Consider the following 22,409-nt stretch of genomic DNA (forward strand, 5'->3'; position numbering starts at 1 on the left):
TTAACTTTACCAAAGTCAGGTCTCCTACCTCTGTGTGTTGCGGGTTTAGATCTCAAACCCAGTGATTTTATCGTGTTCCATACAGGAGAGGGTAATTTTGAGACACAGGGTTTCAACAGGTGCAGGAATGAGCTGCTGTACTGCATTCTTGACAGGTGGATCAGAAGAACTTATGAATGACAATAGGCGGAAAAATACTGAAAACTAAGGAGCTCTTTGGAGGCTGCCACAAGGCGCACGTCCAGCTGCATCTATGTATGTATGTATGTATGTATGTATGTATGTATGTATGTATGTATATATGTATGTATGTATGTATGTATGTATGTATGTAAATAGGTGTTTATGTATGTATGTATGTATGTATGTATGTATGTATGTATGTATGTATGTATGTGTGTGTGTGTATGTATGTATGTATGTATGTATGTATGTATGTATGTATGTATGTATGTATGTATGTATGTATGTGTGTGTGTATGTATGTATATATATATATGTATGTATGTATGTATGTATGTATGTGTGTGTATGTATGTATGTATGTATGTATGTATGTAAGCCTTCCTGACTAACTCCCTGTATCTCTGTGTCGCTGACCGTCCGCCCCCCCCCTCTCTCTCTCTCTCTCTCTCTCTCTCTCTCTCTCTCTCTCTCTCTCTCTCTCTCTCTCTCTCTCTCTCTCTCTCTCTCTCTCTCTCTCTCTCTCTCTCTCTCTCTCTCTCTCTCTCTCTCTCTCTTAACTATAACCATAAGATGTTTATCAACGACGTATGCATCTTTGAAATGCGACTATAACAAAATATTATGATGCTTCTAGTTGATATATTACAGATTTCAATAATTAACCAATCATTTGGGATATATCATTTTATTTATCAAAGTTGATTCAATATCATTTTACAATTTCATTTCCTTATAAAGTAGTATTTAATGCGATAGATGGATATCGTATAGAACAGATTTACCTACTCAGTTAATATTTGATCACTGCTGCCTAGCCTTAGATCAAGATAAGAACAAACCTATAAAAATCTACAAATTCGCGTTCGGGTTCTGTCTTTATGAATATATTCAAATGAAGCCCATAGCCCCCACCCCCCAGTGTTGTATTCCTAACTCTTATAAAATATTCTCCATAATTAGATGTCATTCATTTGTTATACCTGGAATTATATCATAATGTAGTGTGTTTAGAGAAATAAAGGCAATGATTAAAGCAATTCTTTCAAGTGTCATCATTGTTATATTCGCAATAAATCTTTCACTTATCTTACACTTCAGTTCATTTATTTCACAATGTACTATAATTGCAATATTTTGAATCATTCAAAGGTCGGTCTTTCATGATACTCTACCCTCATTACAAGATGGTATTTTAGTGTGCTGCTCATTACAATTTTATTCAATATTATCAACAATTTCCTGTGTACATGTCGATGTCATGCTACAATAGTCCAAAGAAAACAATTATCAGTAGTTTGGTTCTATCAACTTATATTTAGTTTTGTCATAAAGCATTTAACATTTCAAAGCTCATATTCGTTTTATAAGGCAATATTATATTCGTTTAACAAGGCATTCAAAATGAAATTCTGTTTGCCCTACTTTCAAGTATAAACTGTTGTTGCCTCATGATAAAAGTGATACTATATCGCTCAATAAAAAATGGTCTCCATCAACCTCTAGGCATTCTTCTCTCCAATACATCAACCTCTAGGCATTCTTCTCTCCAATACATCAACCTCTAGGCATTCTGCTCTCCAATACACCAACCTCTAGGCATTCTTCTCTCCAATACATCAACCTCTAGGCATTCTTCTCTCCAATACATCAACACACCATTAACCACTTCCGGTGATATACATTTCCTTACATTCAGTGTTTGACTCAGTAAGTCTAAAAGCTTATCACGCTCATCAGACTCTTCATCGAAGCATTTGGTAACATTTAAATCGAAATAAGTATTTTTAATTTCTAAGGCTTGGTCATTAATATCCTAAGTAATACCTACTTTACACTTGATGCCCCGGGAAAACACAAGGTATCTGAGGTCATTGTATTGATGTTTGAAATAGTTAAACGATTTTTCAGTCCCTCCGGTGTACAAAAACAAACACGCTTAGTGTTTAAAACTGCACTAGCTTCTCCTTGGCCATTTTTAGAATTCATTTGTTACCGATGTTGAATCACCTATCGGTAAAGCTGTGTCAAACTGTATATACAACATGGTCAAGGAACATTATAATGAATTTGTACTTTACAGTAGGAACCCTAACATCAGTGTCTTCATCGACAGAACACATTCATATTTCCACATACGTGGCGATCACTGTTACTAAAGTATGACTAAGGGACCGGTCAGTTTCTCCAGCCTGGGGGGGGGGCGGGGAGGTGGATTCTTAAATCGGGCCGACAAAAAGTCACTGACCCCCCTATCTGTAAAACCCAAAACAGGCTGACCCCCCCTATCACTTAATTCTAAAACATGATGACCCCCCCCCCCCCATATATGATATTCGCATGAGTGACAGGTATTTTTTTGATCGTGACTCAGTGTGGACTGCTTGACTGTCTTGCATCTACTTTATAAGATCCCGGGTTAGCACTATCATAATTATAATTATTGACTACACAGGGTAAATATATTTGAAAAGGAGTTTAATAGCATCTTGACAGTGAAAGGTAGGGGGAAAGCTTGAGAAGGGAATATGTACAGCTGTCATGGGGGGGGGGGGTCCTAGGGGGTCTCCCCCTAGAAGCCCAGGAGGTTTTTAAGTCTGAAAAGTCAATTTTGAGACTATTCAGACATTTTTAGAAAATAATTTCCAAGCTTTACAAGACAGCACCAACATGTAAAAAGCAACTACATAAGGTTGAAATATTTTTGAAATATAGTTTGATAGGATCTTGACAGTAAGAGGTAGGGGGGAGATCTTGAGACTGGGATGTTTACACCTCATGGGGGGGGGGGGTCCTAGGGGGTATCCCCCTAGAAGCCCCGGAGGTTTTTTCCCTGAAAAGTCAATTTTGAGACTATTCAGACCCTTTCAGACAATAATTTCCAAGCCTTACAAGACAACACCAACATGTAAAAAACAACCACATAGAGTTGAAATACTTTTGAAATATACTTTGATAGCATCTTGACAGTAAGAGGGGAAGAGCCTGAGACTGGGATATGTCCACCTCATGCGGGGGGGGGGGGTCTGAGGGGGTCTCCCTCTAGAAGCCCTGAAGGATTTTTACTCTTATAGCCAATATTTACGCTATTTAGACCCTTCAAGCAATAACTTAATCCATGCTTTACAAGACAGCAAGTATCAGAAACTATTCTTTATAACTTACACTAAGGGTTGAAATATGTTCTTAAAAAGTTAAATGGCATCATTATATACATATATCGTATCATTGGTAGGGGAGATTTGGAGATTAAGGCAATTTTAGCCAACTTGGCAAACATTTCACATCTTGACAAGACAATATCATCTCAAATTAGAATAGGGTGAAAATATTTAAGAAAAGTTTAATACCATTATGACAGTAAAAAGGTTGTTGGTGCATCTGATTGTTGGTTGAATGCATGAGTGACCTCTGGGGGTGAGGAAGTCCTAGGGGTTTCCCCCCTGGCAGATATGGAGTTTTTTGCTTGAGATACTAAGGCAATGTTTAGGTTATTCATAACCTTTGACGTAATATTTCCAAGCTTCGAAAAGCTAACCTAAATGTACGTTTTAAATGAGTTTCCTATATCACATAAAATAGACATGTAACATTAGTATAGGGGCATTAATATATGTATAATAAAGTCATCGGTATGTTAGAGAACTTTAGGTGGTCATACCTAGTGTATAATAGAAACTGGAATCTGATGAGATGTGGTGATTTGTAGTGTCAATAACATGACGAGTAGAACAATTTAGATTAACTTCATTTATAAACTATCTATGAAAATTACCATTACGAAACCTTCAAGTCACAAGTTCACTTTTGCCCCAAACTGCAATATAAGTGAAGCATTGATTGTGAAACAGCCAAGCATTTACATGACATGTTCTGTAACTAGTGTGGTAGCTAGGTAATACATGTATATGTATATGTATAGTTATGTTTGAACTAATAAGTAATATTAAAGAATTCATGTAAGAAACAGGGACAAGAACAAATATTGACATGTACCACATTTCAGACAAGGCTATATGCCATTGTAAAAAGGATTTTTTTCTTCCATCACAATTTAAAACACAATGACCCCCCCCCCTATCCACAACTTTCAAAACAGCATGACCCCCCTACTGCCAATTTCAAAAACAGGGTGACCCCCCCCCCTACCAATCCACCGCCCCCCCCCCCCCCAGGCCGAAGAAACTGACCGGTCCCTAAGCTTGTATTTCAATATTCGTCTCCGAGTTATTTTTTTAATGTATGTGACAGCTATGACATATAATTTATGTGAAAATGCTGTCACAATAATGATGGCAGATTTGGAAATTAGTAAAACACCATGAACTATTCCCGCATTCTCTAGGTCAAATCTCTGGCTACATGTCTACTTGTCCGTATCTCCACCTGTTCTTGTTCACCATTGTTCGTAAGGATTCTACGACAATCGTCTGTCTGTCTGTCTGTCTGTCTGTCTGTCTGTCTGTCTGTCTGTCTGTCTGCCACTCTTTCTATCTTTCAATCTCCCCTTCCTTCTCCCCTCCCCAGACGTGTCGTGCTGTGTTAGTGACAATTTAGATCTTTTAGTTTCTCTTTGAGTACTGTTAGAAATAGATCAATGATATCTTGGTTACAACGATAATGAAGTACACAAACTCTAAGGCGAAACTTTCCAAGTATCACGGTTGATGACAAAAATACGGAACCATCTTCTCTAATCTTCTCGGACAACTTTTTATTAATTGTTTCATTTTCTTCCTCGTTACCAGTCTCATAGTGAAAAGTAATGACTGTAAGCTGTGGATATCTACCAACAACTATGCCTGGTAGTTCTATAGGGAGATAAAACCATAGTGGTATATTAGTATCATACATGAAAACACTAGTAAAATGTATCATATTGCACATGTAGAATACAGAATGTTTTACATAGACATTGAAAACATTAGACTATTCTGACAAATGACAGACTTGTTTATGAATTTCATATTTTCTTCACAGCATTTTACTTCACATAATGCTTCTCCTTCTTCTGATTCTTCTTTATTTTCTGTTTACAAGAATTGGGACTTGGGCCGGTAACAAAGGGATTATATAAATATTTCCTGTTGTGCAGGTTCAGCGACAATACATATTCATATCAGATAAGTAAAGTGAAGTATATGACAGACCTGAGAGTTTTGCATACAGATATCTGGTTAATTGTATCTTTTCTTCAAGACATTTCCTGAACGTCTTAACTCCATGGAGTTGTAATGGAAGCCACATTCTCATACCTCTATGTGAAAGAAAGGTAAACGAATATCTGTGAGTACCAAGAAAAACCAAATTATGTGGAATATAGCAAGTTGGTGTACCCCCACCTCCCATCAATTTCCATTTTAGGGTCTCTTTACAGAAAGGAAGTCAGTTTAGTATTTATGTTAAGATTTTGATAAAATTAATAGCATAATCACATATTGTTGACGTATATCTCGAAAGTACATGAGAGAAGTGCATATTTCATAATGAAGTTTAGACAACTGGTCGTCCCCAAATACGATAACAAGGAGCTTAAGTACACCTTTATTCTCGAAGCCCGGTAAACGCGCCCGTTTCCTCTGACATTTACATGCCAGAATACCAAAGAGTAATGTAACCCGTGCAGTTGTGTTGTAGGGGTACTGTAACTTATACAAACAGTGAATATTAGGAGTTTCGATAGTTTTCGATTAGGAGTTTTGATATGGCCCATGCCAATTATGTGTTATCTTTTTCATTACACCGAACAAAAACTTTACTGGGTAAAACTTAGGTTGTCAAAAATAAGCCATGTTGCCACTGAAAATATTACCATTTCAGATTGTGGATGTAATCAAATTTACAGTTGACAAAGTTTTGAAAGATCGGTAAGTTTACAGCACTATTAGCCATGTGAATTTTACTGTTCCTTTGTACTATCTACCTGCCGTGCCTTTTACTTGCCATGGCTAAACATGGTGTTGTACTTGTCAACGACCACTTGATATGCATGAAGTAAATCTGATTAAAAATCCGATGTAGTGTACACGTCGCGATTTCTTTTCGTCTGTTACATTTACTGCCGTTTGTTCCTTCTTTTGTGAGCGCTCGTTACATACATCTGATACAACACCATGGGTTTTCCCGAACCCAATCTCGTACTTATGAGTAGCCAACCAGAATCCGTCTTACAATATAACACTCAACGTTCGAAATTGAAAGAGAGAGAATGACCAAACAATAATGATAACATCGTTGTCTGCCCTCTGTGCTAGTACTCGTTTTAAACAGCGCGCTCTGAAGTACTGTACTTGTATGTTTCTGTGTATTTTGCGTTTGCATTGGTTGATTGAATTCACTCAGTACTCTCATGTGACATAGAGTGTATGCGCAGACGTTCGATTTGACATCATAGGGCATCATAACAGAATGCGACAGGGCAACATCAAAACATACCGGACAATATCACTTTTTTTAGAAAGTTGTGTCCCGGTTCTAGCCAACGACAGCGTCCTTTGCACCAGTGACGTGTACTAATTTATAATATAAAATTTTAGTTCTCTGCCCCCCCCCCCCACACACACACACACTATTCAGATAATTAGGTATCATCCGCCACGTTAAGTTGACCACTTTTCTTTCAATATCGTGCAGTTTATGAACTAATTTAAACAGTTACTGTAATTTTTGATTGATTGCTGATCGTTTTGGGCTATTAAGAGCACGAGCACACATCTAAATTGTATCCATACATACAATCAAAGTCATTTTGTATCACGATTCATTAACAAAATTCGAATTGAACGGCTAAAAATAGTTACCTGAAATGTTTGCTCAACTCAAATGATAGATTCTTTGGTGACTCTTCTTCCGTGTTTAATTTGTGATCTTGTAGGTATGGTGCGTCATCATGATCAGTATTGGCATTCCGTAGTATATATCCTCTTTTCACTATCACCATACCAGTTCCAAATGGTAAAAATAAACCTACAAAAGATGTTAAACGGTGTATCAGTATACTTGTAAACAAATTCGATCATTTAGGATTACGACATTTAATACCCCCCCCCCACACACACACACACAGACACACAGACACACATATATATATATATATATATATATATATATATATATATATATATATATGTATATATATATATATATATATATATATATATATATATATATATATATATATATATATGTATAAAATTCGGAGTTTCTCGCTTCCACAGTAATATCATCAGGCGACTGAAGAATATATATATATATTATGTATTTATGTATATATATATATATATATATATATATATATATATATATATATATATATATATATATATATATATATATATATTCATCAGTGAAACGTGAAGCATGGAACTCCGAGTAAACATCCTTATTCTTTTGAATCTATAATGCTGTTACTAATGTTGCATCGAGCGATGTTCACTGCAGTACGACACTTACACACACACACACACACACACACACACATATATATATATTATATATATATGTGTGTGTGAGTGTGTGTGTGTGTGTGTGTGTGTGTGTGTGTATTATATAAATATATATATATATAATACCAAATAACTATAAAACAAATGAAACTCACCCAAATAATGTATAAATTAAATCAAATTGAGGAAAGGAAACTGTTACATACATCTATATCACAGTATACTTAACACGGCATATGTTTGTTGATTTGCGCATATCAGTTCTTGATTGGCCCTGTAATGAGGGTTAATGTGCGAAATTCTACTGTCACTATTCCATCGTAATTTAATGCCAGTTGTTCAACATCGTCATATATTTAGTTTCAACAATCAACAACAGCGCGCTGTGTCTTCTAGAGATTTCAGTTTGATTACTTCGGATTTGTAGGAACCAGATGCAAATTTACGCTAGCAAAATTACCGGAGATCGTGTATGGTGAGGTGCCCTCAGACGGCCATGTATGTGAAGAGGTAGCCACATCACGTGCAGGAATACGATACTGTACTTGGCATGCAGATTGTAAGTATTGTAAGTTTAGTTTATACATAACAAAATCATACTTATTCATCAAAAGACCGATGAAACCAATGGAATATAGATATACATCAAATTTACATTAACACAATTCGACATCGTTTTGGAAAGAAATTAACATTGTCATACACGAATATTGAAATTACCCCAACTTGTAATGGAATCGCCCAAATGACGCTACCTGCATATCTTGCAGGCATACTGATAATCTGTGATTATACTATTTTCTCCTATTTTTCAAAGTTTAGCATATTATAATATGGAATTTGACATTTGTTGGTAGATACCTGCATATATACCCGGAAGGTGAACTTTGCATATATGATATGTCGCAAACAAGGACATCACGTACGCTTGGTCATAGTTTTTGCAATATATAAGCAAATTTATCCTTCTGGGTATATATATATCAGTATCAGTGTTATCAAACCCCATATGACAATTACAACTGTACGTGCATGTCTAAGTTTTCAAGAACAGGTCACCTTTATGTGGGTCAAGGATGATAGAATCTGCTCTATTCACTCCCTTGAAATAGGGTTTGTATTCATCCACCAAGACAAAAAATCCACCATACGCTGCATCCACATGAAACCATAGATTGTATTCCTCCGCCACATCAGCAATCTGGTCTATAGGATCAATAGAGCCAACATCAGTCGTACCAAGTGTCCCAACAATCATAAATGGTAGCAGTCCAGCCTAAACAAAGTAAAACCATATAGTTTGTGTGCTTATAAACATGACTCGCAAATAGAAAAAGATGAAATTTTACCTTCAAAATACCAGGATAAGATTTTTTATATCCTACGATGAAGTTTGCAAATCAATATCAAATAATTGACGGCCGTTTAATGATCAAAATTAATCTTAGTAATCAAGGCTACCAGACATAACGCTTTCATGCAGTTCAAAAACAATACTTCACCAAATAATAAACTACGTATGTGTAGAGCCTGGCACAGTTTAATTTCCTCTCGCCGATGCCCCTCGTGTGCGGGTTTTTGTGAGATTTTGATCATTGGTGGCCGTAAATTTCTGTCTGTACCAAGTGTAGTTATCACTAACACATGTAAACAACTATTTTCAATGACGTTTTCACTGGGGAGTAAATTATGACTGGCCGGGTTTGACTTGATGATCACGGTTACACAGACTGTACAACAGTACACGTGATATTGGTTTTGACACCTTTATACACTCGCGCGCGCATGAATTGCATATTTTCATCCCAATCTCTATACACACACACACACACACACACACACACACACACACACACACATACACATACACACACATCTGCCATTCCCGATTATCAAGGAGTACCTCTTTGTCTTTGTGAATTAGTATTCTCAGTTCGTCCACTTTCATCCTGAAATTTTCGTCCATGGGTACTTTTCTGATAGTAGCTTCAAAAAGACCAGCAGTATTCAATACTTTCCGATGACATATATGGCCCATCACAGTCATGTAAATAACAAGCCTACAGAAAACAAAGAAAGAAAGTAGGCATTTCAAAACGTTGCTAACTCTAAATCGGGAAATAGAAGGTAATAAGCAAATTCTTTCTAATTGTGTCATATACGGGTACAGGAGGATTGCAAGGCTCTCTCTGTTTGTTACTATTTATGATCGTCGGTTTTAGACAATGCGTATTGAAAATGTTTGGAGGCATCTGAATGTCGTCAATAAGATTATTGTCAAAGGTCATTCTTATTTGAGGTTCACCGAGGTCAAATCATCAATTTAATAATTGTAATATCGTACACCGTTAACAGTATAAGGTAAATGTATTTGTAGCCGTACAGTATACACGATAAATCAAATCAAATTGATTTGGGGTCTGGTTTGACGCACATTTCAAAGGTACGAACAGTGTTCTACTAATTCAAGCATGTGTAAGCATCACTTCAATTGACTGAGCTCAAGTATGGTATAGCGATACAGTGTATAACTTATGAACGACCCAGTCCGATGACGTAATTGATAACACGTATAAAATATCGAAGAAATAGCTATCATGCAATCGACTATTCTAATAATACTACAACAACAATTGTAATGTCACAGAATGCATGCACTGACATTAAAATTATGCCAGAATAGTTTTAATTGTGGTCTCAGATCAGCTGGTGCCACTTTAATGAAATGGATAGCCCAAATACCTGTCAAAGTCACGTCCTTTAACACCCCTACTATGTCGTGCTGCTACAACAGCCAACAATGTTCCTGCTGAACCACCAGATGTTAAATTCCCAGCATGCCCTGCTGGATAACCAATGAGATTAGCTGCCCATGCAATTAACATATTCTCCATCCGGACAGCACCTGTACCTACTGCGAATACACCTAAAATACAGAAGTATTGATAAACATTGTAAACTGTAATTATATTGAAAGGAATCAAACATATAATTAATTCAGTATTTTATTTCTCAACTTAGAATTAAAACTGCACTAGTTCCAACTGGAACATATTTTGAAAATGTTTTGGTAGGTATATTGACTTAATATAAGCATAAAATATTACGTCACATGCGGGTAAACCTATTTTTGTAGCTGTATACAAGATGAATTCAAATTGATTTTTGGGCCAGAACCCAAACGCCCTCAACCCGGATCAAGATTTCAACCTGTTTCTCTACTACATATGGTTGATATCGACCAGTGATTAAAAGAGATGTACAGAGTCTAATTATTGGCATTTTAACCATTTTCATTGACTATATTGTGGTTGTCTAATCGAAAAATGTTACTCTCGGTACAGCTAATACTGTCTTAACATGGTGACAGGTTCAAAGTCGAGATTTCGCTCAAGGTTTAAACTTACCACTTCACTATAGCTACCTACAGATAATATTCACCACTGATTAACAAATACATAGTCTTTTTATAAGCATTTGACCAATTTATAATGAATTGGTTATTTGGTGGAAAAAAAGACCCACTTCCAGCTTGTGCAGATTTAACACAAAACTCAAAGACCGATTATTTTCCCTTGACTGACTGCCAAAACTTTTTTTAAATGATTCATACTCAATTTTACATGATTCATGATTAGTGGGCCCGAGTCACTAAGTTGAGTCCGACTGCCATGTCTCCGTTCACATCTACAATTTTTTTTAAAACTATTTGAACGAGGAATCATGTTTTAAATCAAGGGAATTGAGATAGGGCATTGGAAATTGTGGAAGGCTCACATCTTACACTACAGACCATTCTTGAGCCCCTGTAATTACTAAAGGTTATCTTAATAATATGCATATTTCAATCGAAACTACTGATAATAGGCCTTGTACATTCAATTATCAGAACTGCAGCAGATAATGTCTCAGCAATTGAAATGTAGTGAGCAGAGAGTTGAGAAAGACAATACATTTTGATGTAGGACGTCACCTCCTCCCCAGACACACACATACACAATATAAACAAACAGACACACACATCATCATCATCATCATCATCATCATCATCATCATCATCATCATCATCATCATCATCATCGTCATCATCATCATCATTAACAACAACAACAACAACAACAACAACAACAACAACAGATAAATTGGCCCTCCTATCAATGAATCGTGATGTTCTATGCAAACGTAATGAATATCTTTCTTTTTAAGAAATTGTACAGTTGATAGTTTATACAATTTATCACGTTTTGCTTCCAACACACCCACACCTGCATATCTGTTGGTGACAGCTGCAATGTAATCTCCTAAAGCTGCTGAATAAAGTCCTCCCCCTGGAATAAATCCAAGATGGCCACCATAACTATGCTGAATTCCATTTCTAAGTACATGGTCTTCGATGACTTTGAGAAGTGTATCTGTGTGTAGGAATGTACAGAGTTAAATTGACGTTACAATCATAGTACCGTCGTGTATGTGGTAGATTACAGTATACAGAGAATAAAACATTTTAAGAATCTTTCGATGATGACGACACCGTAACATGTTTATTTATTTGATAACATTATGATATATCTTTTTTCGACATTTCTGATTTCTATATAATAGATATTTTCTTAATATCTTAGTTATCACTCTTATTTAGATTTTAAAAAAATTGTCTAGACCGTCGTTATCTTTTACTTGCCTATATCCTTTGGTTCTTCTTCGATCCGATAATTCAACAACCCAGCTGCCTTATCTGCTTGCATTTGATATGCCGGTAGTCGTCTTTCCCAGACGTCTTGTATGTGTGACTCTCCAAACTGCATCACTTTTTGGTTTAGTTGTTTTATCTTGTCGGGTGTTTCTGTCTTCATCGCAGTTGACACGATCCGTTGAATGTCTTTATTGGGTTCCATTTTGGATACTGAAGAAGTTCTGGTTTCATAGGAACAGTATATGTTATAATTAGCATTACGAAATATCGTTTACAAATACATTTACATAAAATATTGGATTAATGAGTCATATACGACTGAGCGGGAAAGATTAATTTAAGTCTTTCTCCCCTGTACGATGACACACTTAATGCCGTGACATGTGAGATCCATAGATTGTTGGAATTGTGAAATGATCAAATAAATTAAAGTTTTCTTTCCTCCAGAGATGTTGATTTGTAGAGCAGTGCTCAAAAAAGGTCCACGGTGCAGTACGGTTAGGGTTTATTGTAATGTTAACATGATTACCTTCCTAAGGTCCAAGGAGGTTATGTTGTACTGATCTATATTCTGTACGTCTATCTGTATGTATGTATGTATGTATGTATGTATGTATGTATGTATGTATGTCTGTGAACACGATATCTTACAAACTGAAATAAACGATAGGTTCGACAGTATGTAAATTATGCCATATTTATCACAAAATAAACACCAGGTGTAATCCTTTCTCTGCCATCAGAACTAGTAAATTATACACCCCATTCCACCCTCAACCCCCCCCCCCCAAAAAAAAATACCCCCCCCCTAAATTACGACTGTCAATGGAGTCAAGGTTCTGAAACGTGTGTTGTGAATAACAAATTTATGTTCGGAGTCAAAGTATCCCCCCCCCCACCCCCAGCATTGAGGCCATGTGTTGTAATAATCACAAACGTACTTTTGCATCCATTAAATCATGTGGTATTTAAAAAATTCACTTTTTATTAGTCTATACATATATGCCATCTTCTAATTATTTAGTACAGGGTGCTAAACAAATCACGTTTCTATGTGTAAATTGCATGTAGTTATTTGTAAATGTCTATACATTGTGGCTAAAGATATTTTGTCAAGTATAATATTTAACCATTGATCAAAAATTTGTAATTTTATGACTGATTCATAAATAATGTTATTATAATATTTGTTTTCATAAGTTATTATTTGTTTGTGATTTGGTTTCATAAAGCCAATGTTGGCACGATACAACCTGTTATTTTACGTTTATAGCCAAAAATAAAAAATATGTTAGTTTCCGATAACATGACTTTAGACAATAGGGTAGGTAGGTCAGGATTTTCTTTTCTTTTACATTTTATTTTTTACCCATTGGTCACAATACGTCCGTAACAGTTGATGAGGTGTAAAAAAGTAAACGAAGTCAACTGTGTGAATCAGAAGTAGACATTACAAACACAATATGCAGACTGTGCTGTTATAGGCTGAAATGAGTAACCAAAGATAAGTTGGCAAGAAAATCTACAGAGCAATAGAAGTACATTGTCATAATTTTACCTTTTTTCATGTAAAAAATATGTAGGGTCGGTGGGTTAGGGCTAAAAAAAAGTTGTGTGGTTCCGGTTACCCGACCCCACCTAGATTTTCACTGCCGACCCTAAACTTTTTTTTATGTAATCGAGAATAAAAATAATAAAATCGCGAAAGTTATGAAGTCTCGCGAGAAATAGTGATATTTAATTATATTCGGGACGCCATCGCTGTCAGACCGGATCTAAACTGTGCCATTCCATTAGAACTGTCCTATTATGGTGCTGGCATCGGACGTCATTACATTTGTGTGGCACTGGTATGAGGTGCGGAAACTGACATCAATTTAAAAAGACTATATAAACTCTTCCAATCTGTAATGCCTTTACACCTGATGGGAAGAAATCAATAACACAGAGACCATATGGAAAACAACGGAAAACATAACTACCTGAACTAGACACTCGCACATGAAACGAAAAATACTTACAAAAATAAAAGATAAAAATCTACCTATCCCCACCTATTCTAAATTGAGTGTAACCGGAACCCCACAATGTTTTTTGTTTGGTCTTAGGCCAAATAAATACAAGTTGTTTGGTTCCGGTTACCCGACCCCACCTAGTTTTTCACGCCGACCCTAAACTTTTTCTTCTCGTATTCGAGAAAAATAATAATAAAATCGCGAAAATCGCGAAGTCTCGCAAGAAACAGTGGGTGCGGAAACTGACATCAACTTAAAAAATAAAACAATATAAAACTATTCTTCCAATCTGTAATGGCTGTACATCTGATAGGAAGGAAAAAAGCAACACGGAGACCATTTGGAAAACAATGGAAAACTTGAACTAGACACTCACACATGAAAAAAATATAATAAAATAAAATAAAAAATCTACCTACCCCCACCTATTTTAAAATTGAATGTTATCGGAACCACACATTTCTTTCTACCCTTTATCGGAAACATACTATTTTTTTTTATTTGACCTTACGTATAACGTGATTGGTTGATACAAAAGAGGGCGTCCTTTGTATCATGATCTAATACACATTACTGAACATTCAAACGTCACTGTGTTTTATTGTATATTTCAACACATGGCATGATATAATCAAAGGAACCCTGCTTTCATATAATTAGGCCAAATCAACGTTGCCGTCAGAACTTGGTTGTGTGTATTTGTCACAACAAATATTTACAGCAAATAAAGTGGCTATGTAGGACACTGTTTGTGGAAATATGCACTCAGAGAAGTCTTTGTCCTACTCATCTAGCGTGAAGATAAGCTTATTGCCTGTGTACAGTTCAAATTCGGGTGAATATACAGAATATGTAAAATAATGCATGGTTCAAGATAAAGAACAATAGAAAATAGTTTTTCTGATACCTTATGGCCTTTAAAATGGTTCTAGACAGTTTACTATTTTACTCATAAACGTGGGCAGGAATATTCTGCACAGGTCACAATTATGGAATAAGAAAATACAATTTAACAAGATACACCAGACCAGACAATAATTATCAGTAGTTTAGTCGATTTATATGTAATCAGTTTGCTAGCAATATCTGCGCAGTCTCGTGGTTTCATTAGGAGAGGAACCATAGTGAAGTAGATCAGAGACATGTTTGAGTTCTCTGGGCCCATGTTTCCAGAGTTGCTGCGTTACGTATATACTGATCCAATTCTCTTATTATTGTCCCATTGAAACACGAGAATGATATGTCCATGGTTACTGCCTCATGGTTACTGTCGCACAAGCTCAATAAACGAACATAGTTCGTTTAGGACAAAAACCCCTCCCCCTCCCCCTAAACGAACATTCACAAGTGCGACATCACACTTTTATATATGATGTAAACCATGATGAACATTGTAGCAGTCACGCCATGAAGTTCCAACCTTACGAACCCGTTTAATGAGATGATGGTAAACACATCAAAATATTACCGTAAATTCAGCACTGTATGTCACATTACAAGTAATTTTGTATCACCTTATCAACATCTCAGTAGTAAACACATTAGCTTTTAGCATTGAAGGAGTGAAAGTTTTCGAAACTTGGTTAGAAGTGCGAAAATGAAGTTCATCAATCTCATTGACACCAGACCCCTGCCCCCCCTCTCTCTCTCCCTAAATGAACGAAGTTCGCTTGTTGAGCTTGTGTGACATTGGCTGGGGTCAGACTTTACGGTAGGAGGGGCATGGGGAGAAATTGGGGGGGCATGACAAAAAATGAGGGTTCAAAGGGGGGACCATGAAAATTCTGAATGTCTGAAAGGGGGGACCGAAATATTTTGCCCATGATTTGAACTAAATTAAACCTTATAATAGGAGCGGTTGTTTTACGAGTAAATTGAAAGTTTTCACGCGGCTTCGCCGCAACACTTTCTAAAACCTATATTCAGCGATGAGTTGGGTGACGGCCATGCAAATGTATTTGTGTATGCCCCCCCCCCTCTCTCTCTCTCTCTCTCTCTCTCTCTCTCTCTCTCTCTCTCTCTCTCTCTCTCTCTCTCTCTCTCTCTCTCTCTCTCTCTCTCTCTTTCTCCCCAACACCCCACCCCCTTCCGTAAATTTTGACCCCAGCCTTATTCAAATTGCAACTGATTGGCACGATCGACAGTTCGCATACATAGACTCTGAACCCTAAAGCTTCACCCCCACATGACTTCATCAGCTGATGATAGAACAGAACTAGGTCACGCACGATAAAACCAAGCTGTTCAAGCGTATAGTTAATTCGACCTTGACCTTAAATTCACTGAACAACTTTGTAAAAACTTCTAGAAAGAATACATGAAAAACAACATACGCACCTATATTCTCGGTGATAATGACACAAGGCATATGTCAGTGTGCTCACATGGTCACAGGGGATGGAAAGCCTATTATGCGCTGATGACGTTTACCCATAACTCTCTCTGATTCTCGGGCATTTAATATAGCTCCTTCATGGGGGCAGACAAATCCCACCAAAGTACATGGTTTTGTGAAAATATTTTTGTTATTTTTACCTTCCGAAAGGGAAGGATATGTTATGATTTTGAAATGGGTATGTCCACACCCAAATAACTGTACGACTATTGATTGATGTGGCATTGTCTGATTTGAAGGATGGCCCTCTGGATAGCCAAGACTAGATTATGTATGGTCGGTGTATTTCCCGAAAGTGATTGATCATGATTATCGACGTAATGCATCATTTAAGATTAGTTTTGAGTGTTGCCATGGTAACATTTAAACTTTGTCTATCACTCTCTATGTTTAAATATTGCGACCTGTTAACTAGATATAGTATTTGTATATATATATATATATATATATATATATATATATATATATATATATATATATATATAATTGACTGGATGTAGATAAAACCACATAAAAGTGCTCAATACGGGTAGTAGAGCGAATTATATACAGGTTTTGAAAATTTGAACCAAATTATATGCTATAGACCCTACAGAACTGTTTCGTGAGGTCGCAGATACTATATTCCATTCTACCCCTGATGAGTGAGGACTACGCACCTCACGAAACAGTTCTGTAGGGTCTATAGCATATAATTTGGTTCAAATTTTCAAAACCTGTATATATATATATATATATATATATATATATATATATATATATATATATATATATATATATATATATATATATATATATATATATATATATATATATATATATATATATATATATATATATATATATATATATATATATATATATATGTATTGACTACGAATATCAGGCAAATTAGGGCCACGCACGCAAACCAATCCAGAACAGAGAGTACGTGTGAATTTTATGGTTGATGTATATACTATACCAAATTATATGAAATTTTAAGTTTGCATTCTTAAGATATAGCCTAATTACCGAAAAGCATTAATTATGCAAATTTCTCATTAAGCTAACCTCCATCAACAAGCTTTAAAGAAGATGTGCTCTTTGTTATGTTTGATTTATGATGTACCACAATATATGAAATTTGAAGCTTGCCGGGTAAAATATGGTCTAATTATCAAAAGTCAATAATTATACAAATAACTTATTACTATCAAAAACTATAATAAAAAAACTATGTCAAAAGGCCATAGAGGATATGTGTGTGCTTTGTATTGGTTGGTGTATCTGCCAGATTATATAGAATTTGAAGTATGCATACTTAAGATATAATGGCTTATTTACTACAGATATTAATTATTCAAATTACTCATTAACAGTAAACTCTATGTTATCAAACTTCATAGCACATTGTAATGGTTGATATATGTACCAAATTATATCACATGTAAAGCTTCATTCTTAAGACACTGCCTAATTGCCGAAAATGCAAATGGTTATTAAAACTTCAAAGGACAGGTGCGCATTTTTATTGGTAGCTATGAACCAAATTACATGGAAATTGAAGCTTGCATTCTTAACAAGTAAAAAAGGCAGATATAAGATATTACGAACGCAGTTTTCATCAAAGAAAGGTGATGATCTATGTCAACTTAATATCTTTACAGGTTGACAGGGGAGTGCCATACTTCAAAATTAGGATTAAAGGAGGGTCAAATTTTACTTCGACTCATTGTATTGTCTATTTTTGCATTAATTTTGCGATTTTGGCATCTCAGCGCTGCTACCACACTACATGTGTGCATTCCCCTTGTTTTTCATTACCTCAGCTCTGCCCGTCACATTTAAATATCAAATAGCGTCTGAAATTACAAGGAATTGCCTGATTTTAATAATTGTACCTAAAGGTCAAGGTCATAAAGGAAAGCGTGTACCAAAATGGGACAGAATTTGAATGGAGTCTCTATGTACTTCTGTTCAGTTAAGGAGTTAATTATATCTTTTACTACATATGGCCACCATTAAGTAAGTGGTACATGGATACCACCAGTAATAGTCTCCACTTCCCTGGACTAAAAACTAGCAATTTGTACAGTAGCCCAGGAATTATCATACACAGCAACCAAATTTGAGTGTCTACACCAAAATTATCAAATATGACCTGCTGCACTGATATCATTTAATTTGAACTCTCTTCGTGGTCAAATTCCTACAAGTCGCAATGTCTGTTGTGCCATAGATGCCTCTCTCCAGTGACTATGTTTGTACGATATTCTTATATATTGCCTAGTGTATAGTTGTCATTCTAAACTTTCAAGACATGTTCATAAATACACAAATGATATCATTTTACTTTGTATAGGCTGGACTGCTACCATTTATGATTGTTGGGACACTTTGTACGACTGAGGTTGGCTCTATACACCAGATTGCTGAAGTGGTGGAGGAACACAATCTGTGGTTTCATGTGGATGCAGCGTATTTTTTGTCTTGGTGGATGAATACAAACCTTATTTCAAGGGGGAGAATAGAGCAGTCCCAATCGTCATCGACCCACATAAAAGTAACTTGTTTTTAAACACTTAGACGTACTTGTAACATATATCGCGTCTGTTCTATTAGGGGATACAATACTCACTCCACGTTTTAGAATTAAATATCCTACAAACATCAGACCCAGAAAAAACTCTTGGTTTCATTGATATACATTTATGGCTCCCACAAACACACCTGAGTACTAGTGTGATGTATTAATACTATGAATGGATTCTGTTAGATTGGGGATCGGAGAGGGTAGATTTTCCAGCTGTTGATTTCGAAGACGTGCCTATCTTTGTTGTTAGTCGAGTCAACAATAAATCCTGCTTTTGCAGATTTCCTGTAAATTTCCTGACAAACCATCGAGACATACTTTGAATCTCGATTACAACATCTGTCATAATTTTGTATACCCTTTGTGGACAGAGATGATCTTACCATTCGTACATTTATCTCCCCTTATCATTAAGTTTTATAACATTTGATAAAGATTGTCGAGACAAAGTTTTTAATTCCCTTTCATATTCAGTACTGTTAATTACCTGCTACACTTTCATACTCCATTTTGTTGATATGAACTCTTTCAATCATAAATAATCAATCGTAATACTTTCAACCCATGAATCCACAGCTGAATTGTTAATCATTTCTGTGACGCTGTACCCACCATGTCAACTGTTACAATGCAACCAACATGTGCTTCCCTGCCTAACACTGTGTTCTACCACCCCTAATTCTAAAATCGCCTTTACTTTGGCTTGCATTCCTTGTCCAATCACTCTATAATAAAAAATATTGACCTACCTACCCAATGTGATGGTTTACATATAGCGATGTTTTCCAAAGTGACCCAATCGCCTTGAATTCGTGTTTTCCAAAATGACTCCCCCCTTCCAAATTCCAAAATGGATTTTGACATGCATGGATACATTTTCATTGACAATAAAAAGTCACTGAGGCCTGATCAGCGTCATGTGACCTTGTAAGTACATTGACGTTGTATGTGTAAATCTTGTTATCACCCGCAGTATAGGTAAGTACTAATTATGTAGTTTACCCTGGTTATATGGTATTTATTAACTTTTTGGTTTTGCCAGAAGAGGTTTTCATCTTAATATTTAGTCAATAATAAGGAACAAGAACTTGAACTGCCTAATGTTGTCATGCATGACCTTGTTTTGTTGTTGATGATTATTTGGGCAGTAACTAGAGCTAAATGCCTCAATGCAAAAATGGTAGAGACTCGTTGTTGATGATTAATTGGGCAGTAACTAGAACTAAATGCCTCCATGCAACAATGGTAGAGACTCGTTGTTGATGATTAATTGGGCAGTAACTAGAACTAAATGTCTCAATGCAACATTGGTAGAGACTCGTTGCTGATGATTAATTGGGCAGTAACTAGAACTAAATGTCTCAATGCAACATTGGTAGAGACTCGTTGCTGATGATTAATTGGGCAGTAACTAGAACTAAATGCCTCAATGCAACATTGGTAGAGACTCGTTGCTGATGATTAATTGGGCAGTAACTAGAACCAAATGCCTCAATGCAACATTGGTAGAGACTCGTTGCTGATGATTAATTGGGCAGTAACTAGAACTAAATGTCTCAATGCAACATTGGTAGAGACTCGTTGCTGATGATTAATTGGGCAGTAACTAGAACTAAATGCCTCAATGCAACAATGGTAGAGACTCGTTGTTGATGATTAATTGGGCAGTAACTAGAACTAAATGTCTCAATGCAACATTGGTAGAGACTCGTTGCTGATGATTAATTGGGCAGTAACTAGAACCAAATGCCTCAATGCAACAATGGTAGAGACTCGTTGCTGATGATTAATTGGGCAGTAACTAGAACCAAATGCCTCAATGCAACAATGGTAGAGACTCGTTGTTGATGATTAATTGGGCAGTAACTAGAACCAAATGCCTCAATGCAACAATGGTAGAGACCATTTTGCATGTTTTGTAGGACGACAGCAAATACTCTTGTAATTTTCACCGCGTTGCCTACAAAATACGGGACAAACTACTTATTTTTGGCTTACATAAAGAGAGAAAATTTAGCAGCATACGAGATTGGTATAATTAGCTGATAGTTTATAAACTTTATAAAGTTTAGAACGCTATTTAGACGTGATAATTCGCGGATATATCCTTGTAAAATTATTTTCACTAGGGACGGCCTGTCTAATTAGCGGATAGTTTATAAAGTTTAGAACGATATTTAGACGCGATAATTAGCGGATATATCCTTGTGAATTTATTTTCACTAGTGGCGGCCTGTCTAATTAGCGGATAGTTTATAAAGTTTATAAAGTCACTTAGAACGATATTTAGACGCGATAATTAGCCGATATATCCTTGTAAAACTTTTTAAAACCAAGGACGGTCTATCTAATTAGCGGTTAGTTTATAAAGTTTAGAACGATATGTCTCCGCTGAAGTCATGTAGTTTAGCTGTGTTTATCTAGTTTTAGCTAGTTTAGCTCCCATATGTAATGCAAAGAGTTTAGTTACACACCTTAGGGAAAGACACAGTTCCGCACCTAACTCCAGAGGTTATCAGCGTATGCTCTTTCGCGAAACGGTCACATGAGTGTGACGTGAGGCCCTTCCGCCCTCCTCTAATAAATTACATCTACTGATCTTGAATAAATATTGTCACTTTGAGTTTGATTGACATGTGTAATTTAATTGTTTGTGTGTCTTACCTTTGAGCGTTTACACTTGTATATATGCCATGGCCCCAGGTACAAACACATACACTTGAGTTTTGTGTTGCTTTTATCCAAGATCAAAACTAGGTATACGTGTAAAACAATGTTTGTAGCACATTTTCTGAGACCATGATGTAGAAATTTACGATCGAATATGGCAGAACAGCTAGTGAACTCTCTGACCTGTGTAGCAGTCGACTCACATGAAGATCGTACTTCGATCCGGAGATAAGCCACAACCAGAGTGATGTATAATTCTGACCTACTAAACAAAATAAATCATCCCTGCCCCCAAAATCGGCCCTAAACCCGTACATGACGCCTTCGCAAACTGAGGAATTGTGGGTAATTTTCGAGGTCATGGGTCCAGAGTAACACGAGCAGTACGGCGAAGGTACACTAGCGGTACGCCTACCTACACTAACAGAGCAGA

The 22,409-nt window shown here is 36.2% G+C and overlaps 2 protein-coding genes across 2 annotated transcripts in view; both read right to left on the bottom strand.

The window, feature by feature from the left end:
* Window positions 1-146, bottom strand: part of LOC144449806 (uncharacterized) — a 3,021-nt gene extending 2,875 nt beyond the window's left edge. Inside the window, exon 1 of the mRNA XM_078140379.1 lies at window positions 1-146. This exon is cut by the window's left edge and continues 2,875 nt beyond it. Coding sequence (XP_077996505.1) covers window positions 1-146 — 146 coding nt within the window.
* Window positions 147-4,725: 4,579 nt separating this feature from the next.
* On the bottom strand, window positions 4,726-12,523 carry LOC144449807 (aromatic-L-amino-acid decarboxylase-like). Its single transcript, XM_078140381.1, has 8 exons — window positions 12,310-12,523; window positions 11,894-12,040; window positions 10,371-10,554; window positions 9,532-9,688; window positions 8,688-8,904; window positions 6,984-7,149; window positions 5,334-5,440; window positions 4,726-4,994 (listed from the first exon to the last, which is right to left on the bottom strand). The coding sequence occupies exons 1-8, from the start codon at window positions 12,521-12,523 to the stop codon at window positions 4,726-4,728; spliced, it is 1,461 nt and encodes a 486-aa protein (XP_077996507.1).
* Between the last annotated feature and the right edge of the window lie 9,886 nt (window positions 12,524-22,409).

The sequence above is a fragment of the Glandiceps talaboti genome, chromosome 18, assembly GCF_964340395.1.
Source record: "Glandiceps talaboti chromosome 18, keGlaTala1.1, whole genome shotgun sequence".
Lineage (NCBI taxonomy): Eukaryota > Metazoa > Hemichordata > Enteropneusta > Spengelidae > Glandiceps > Glandiceps talaboti.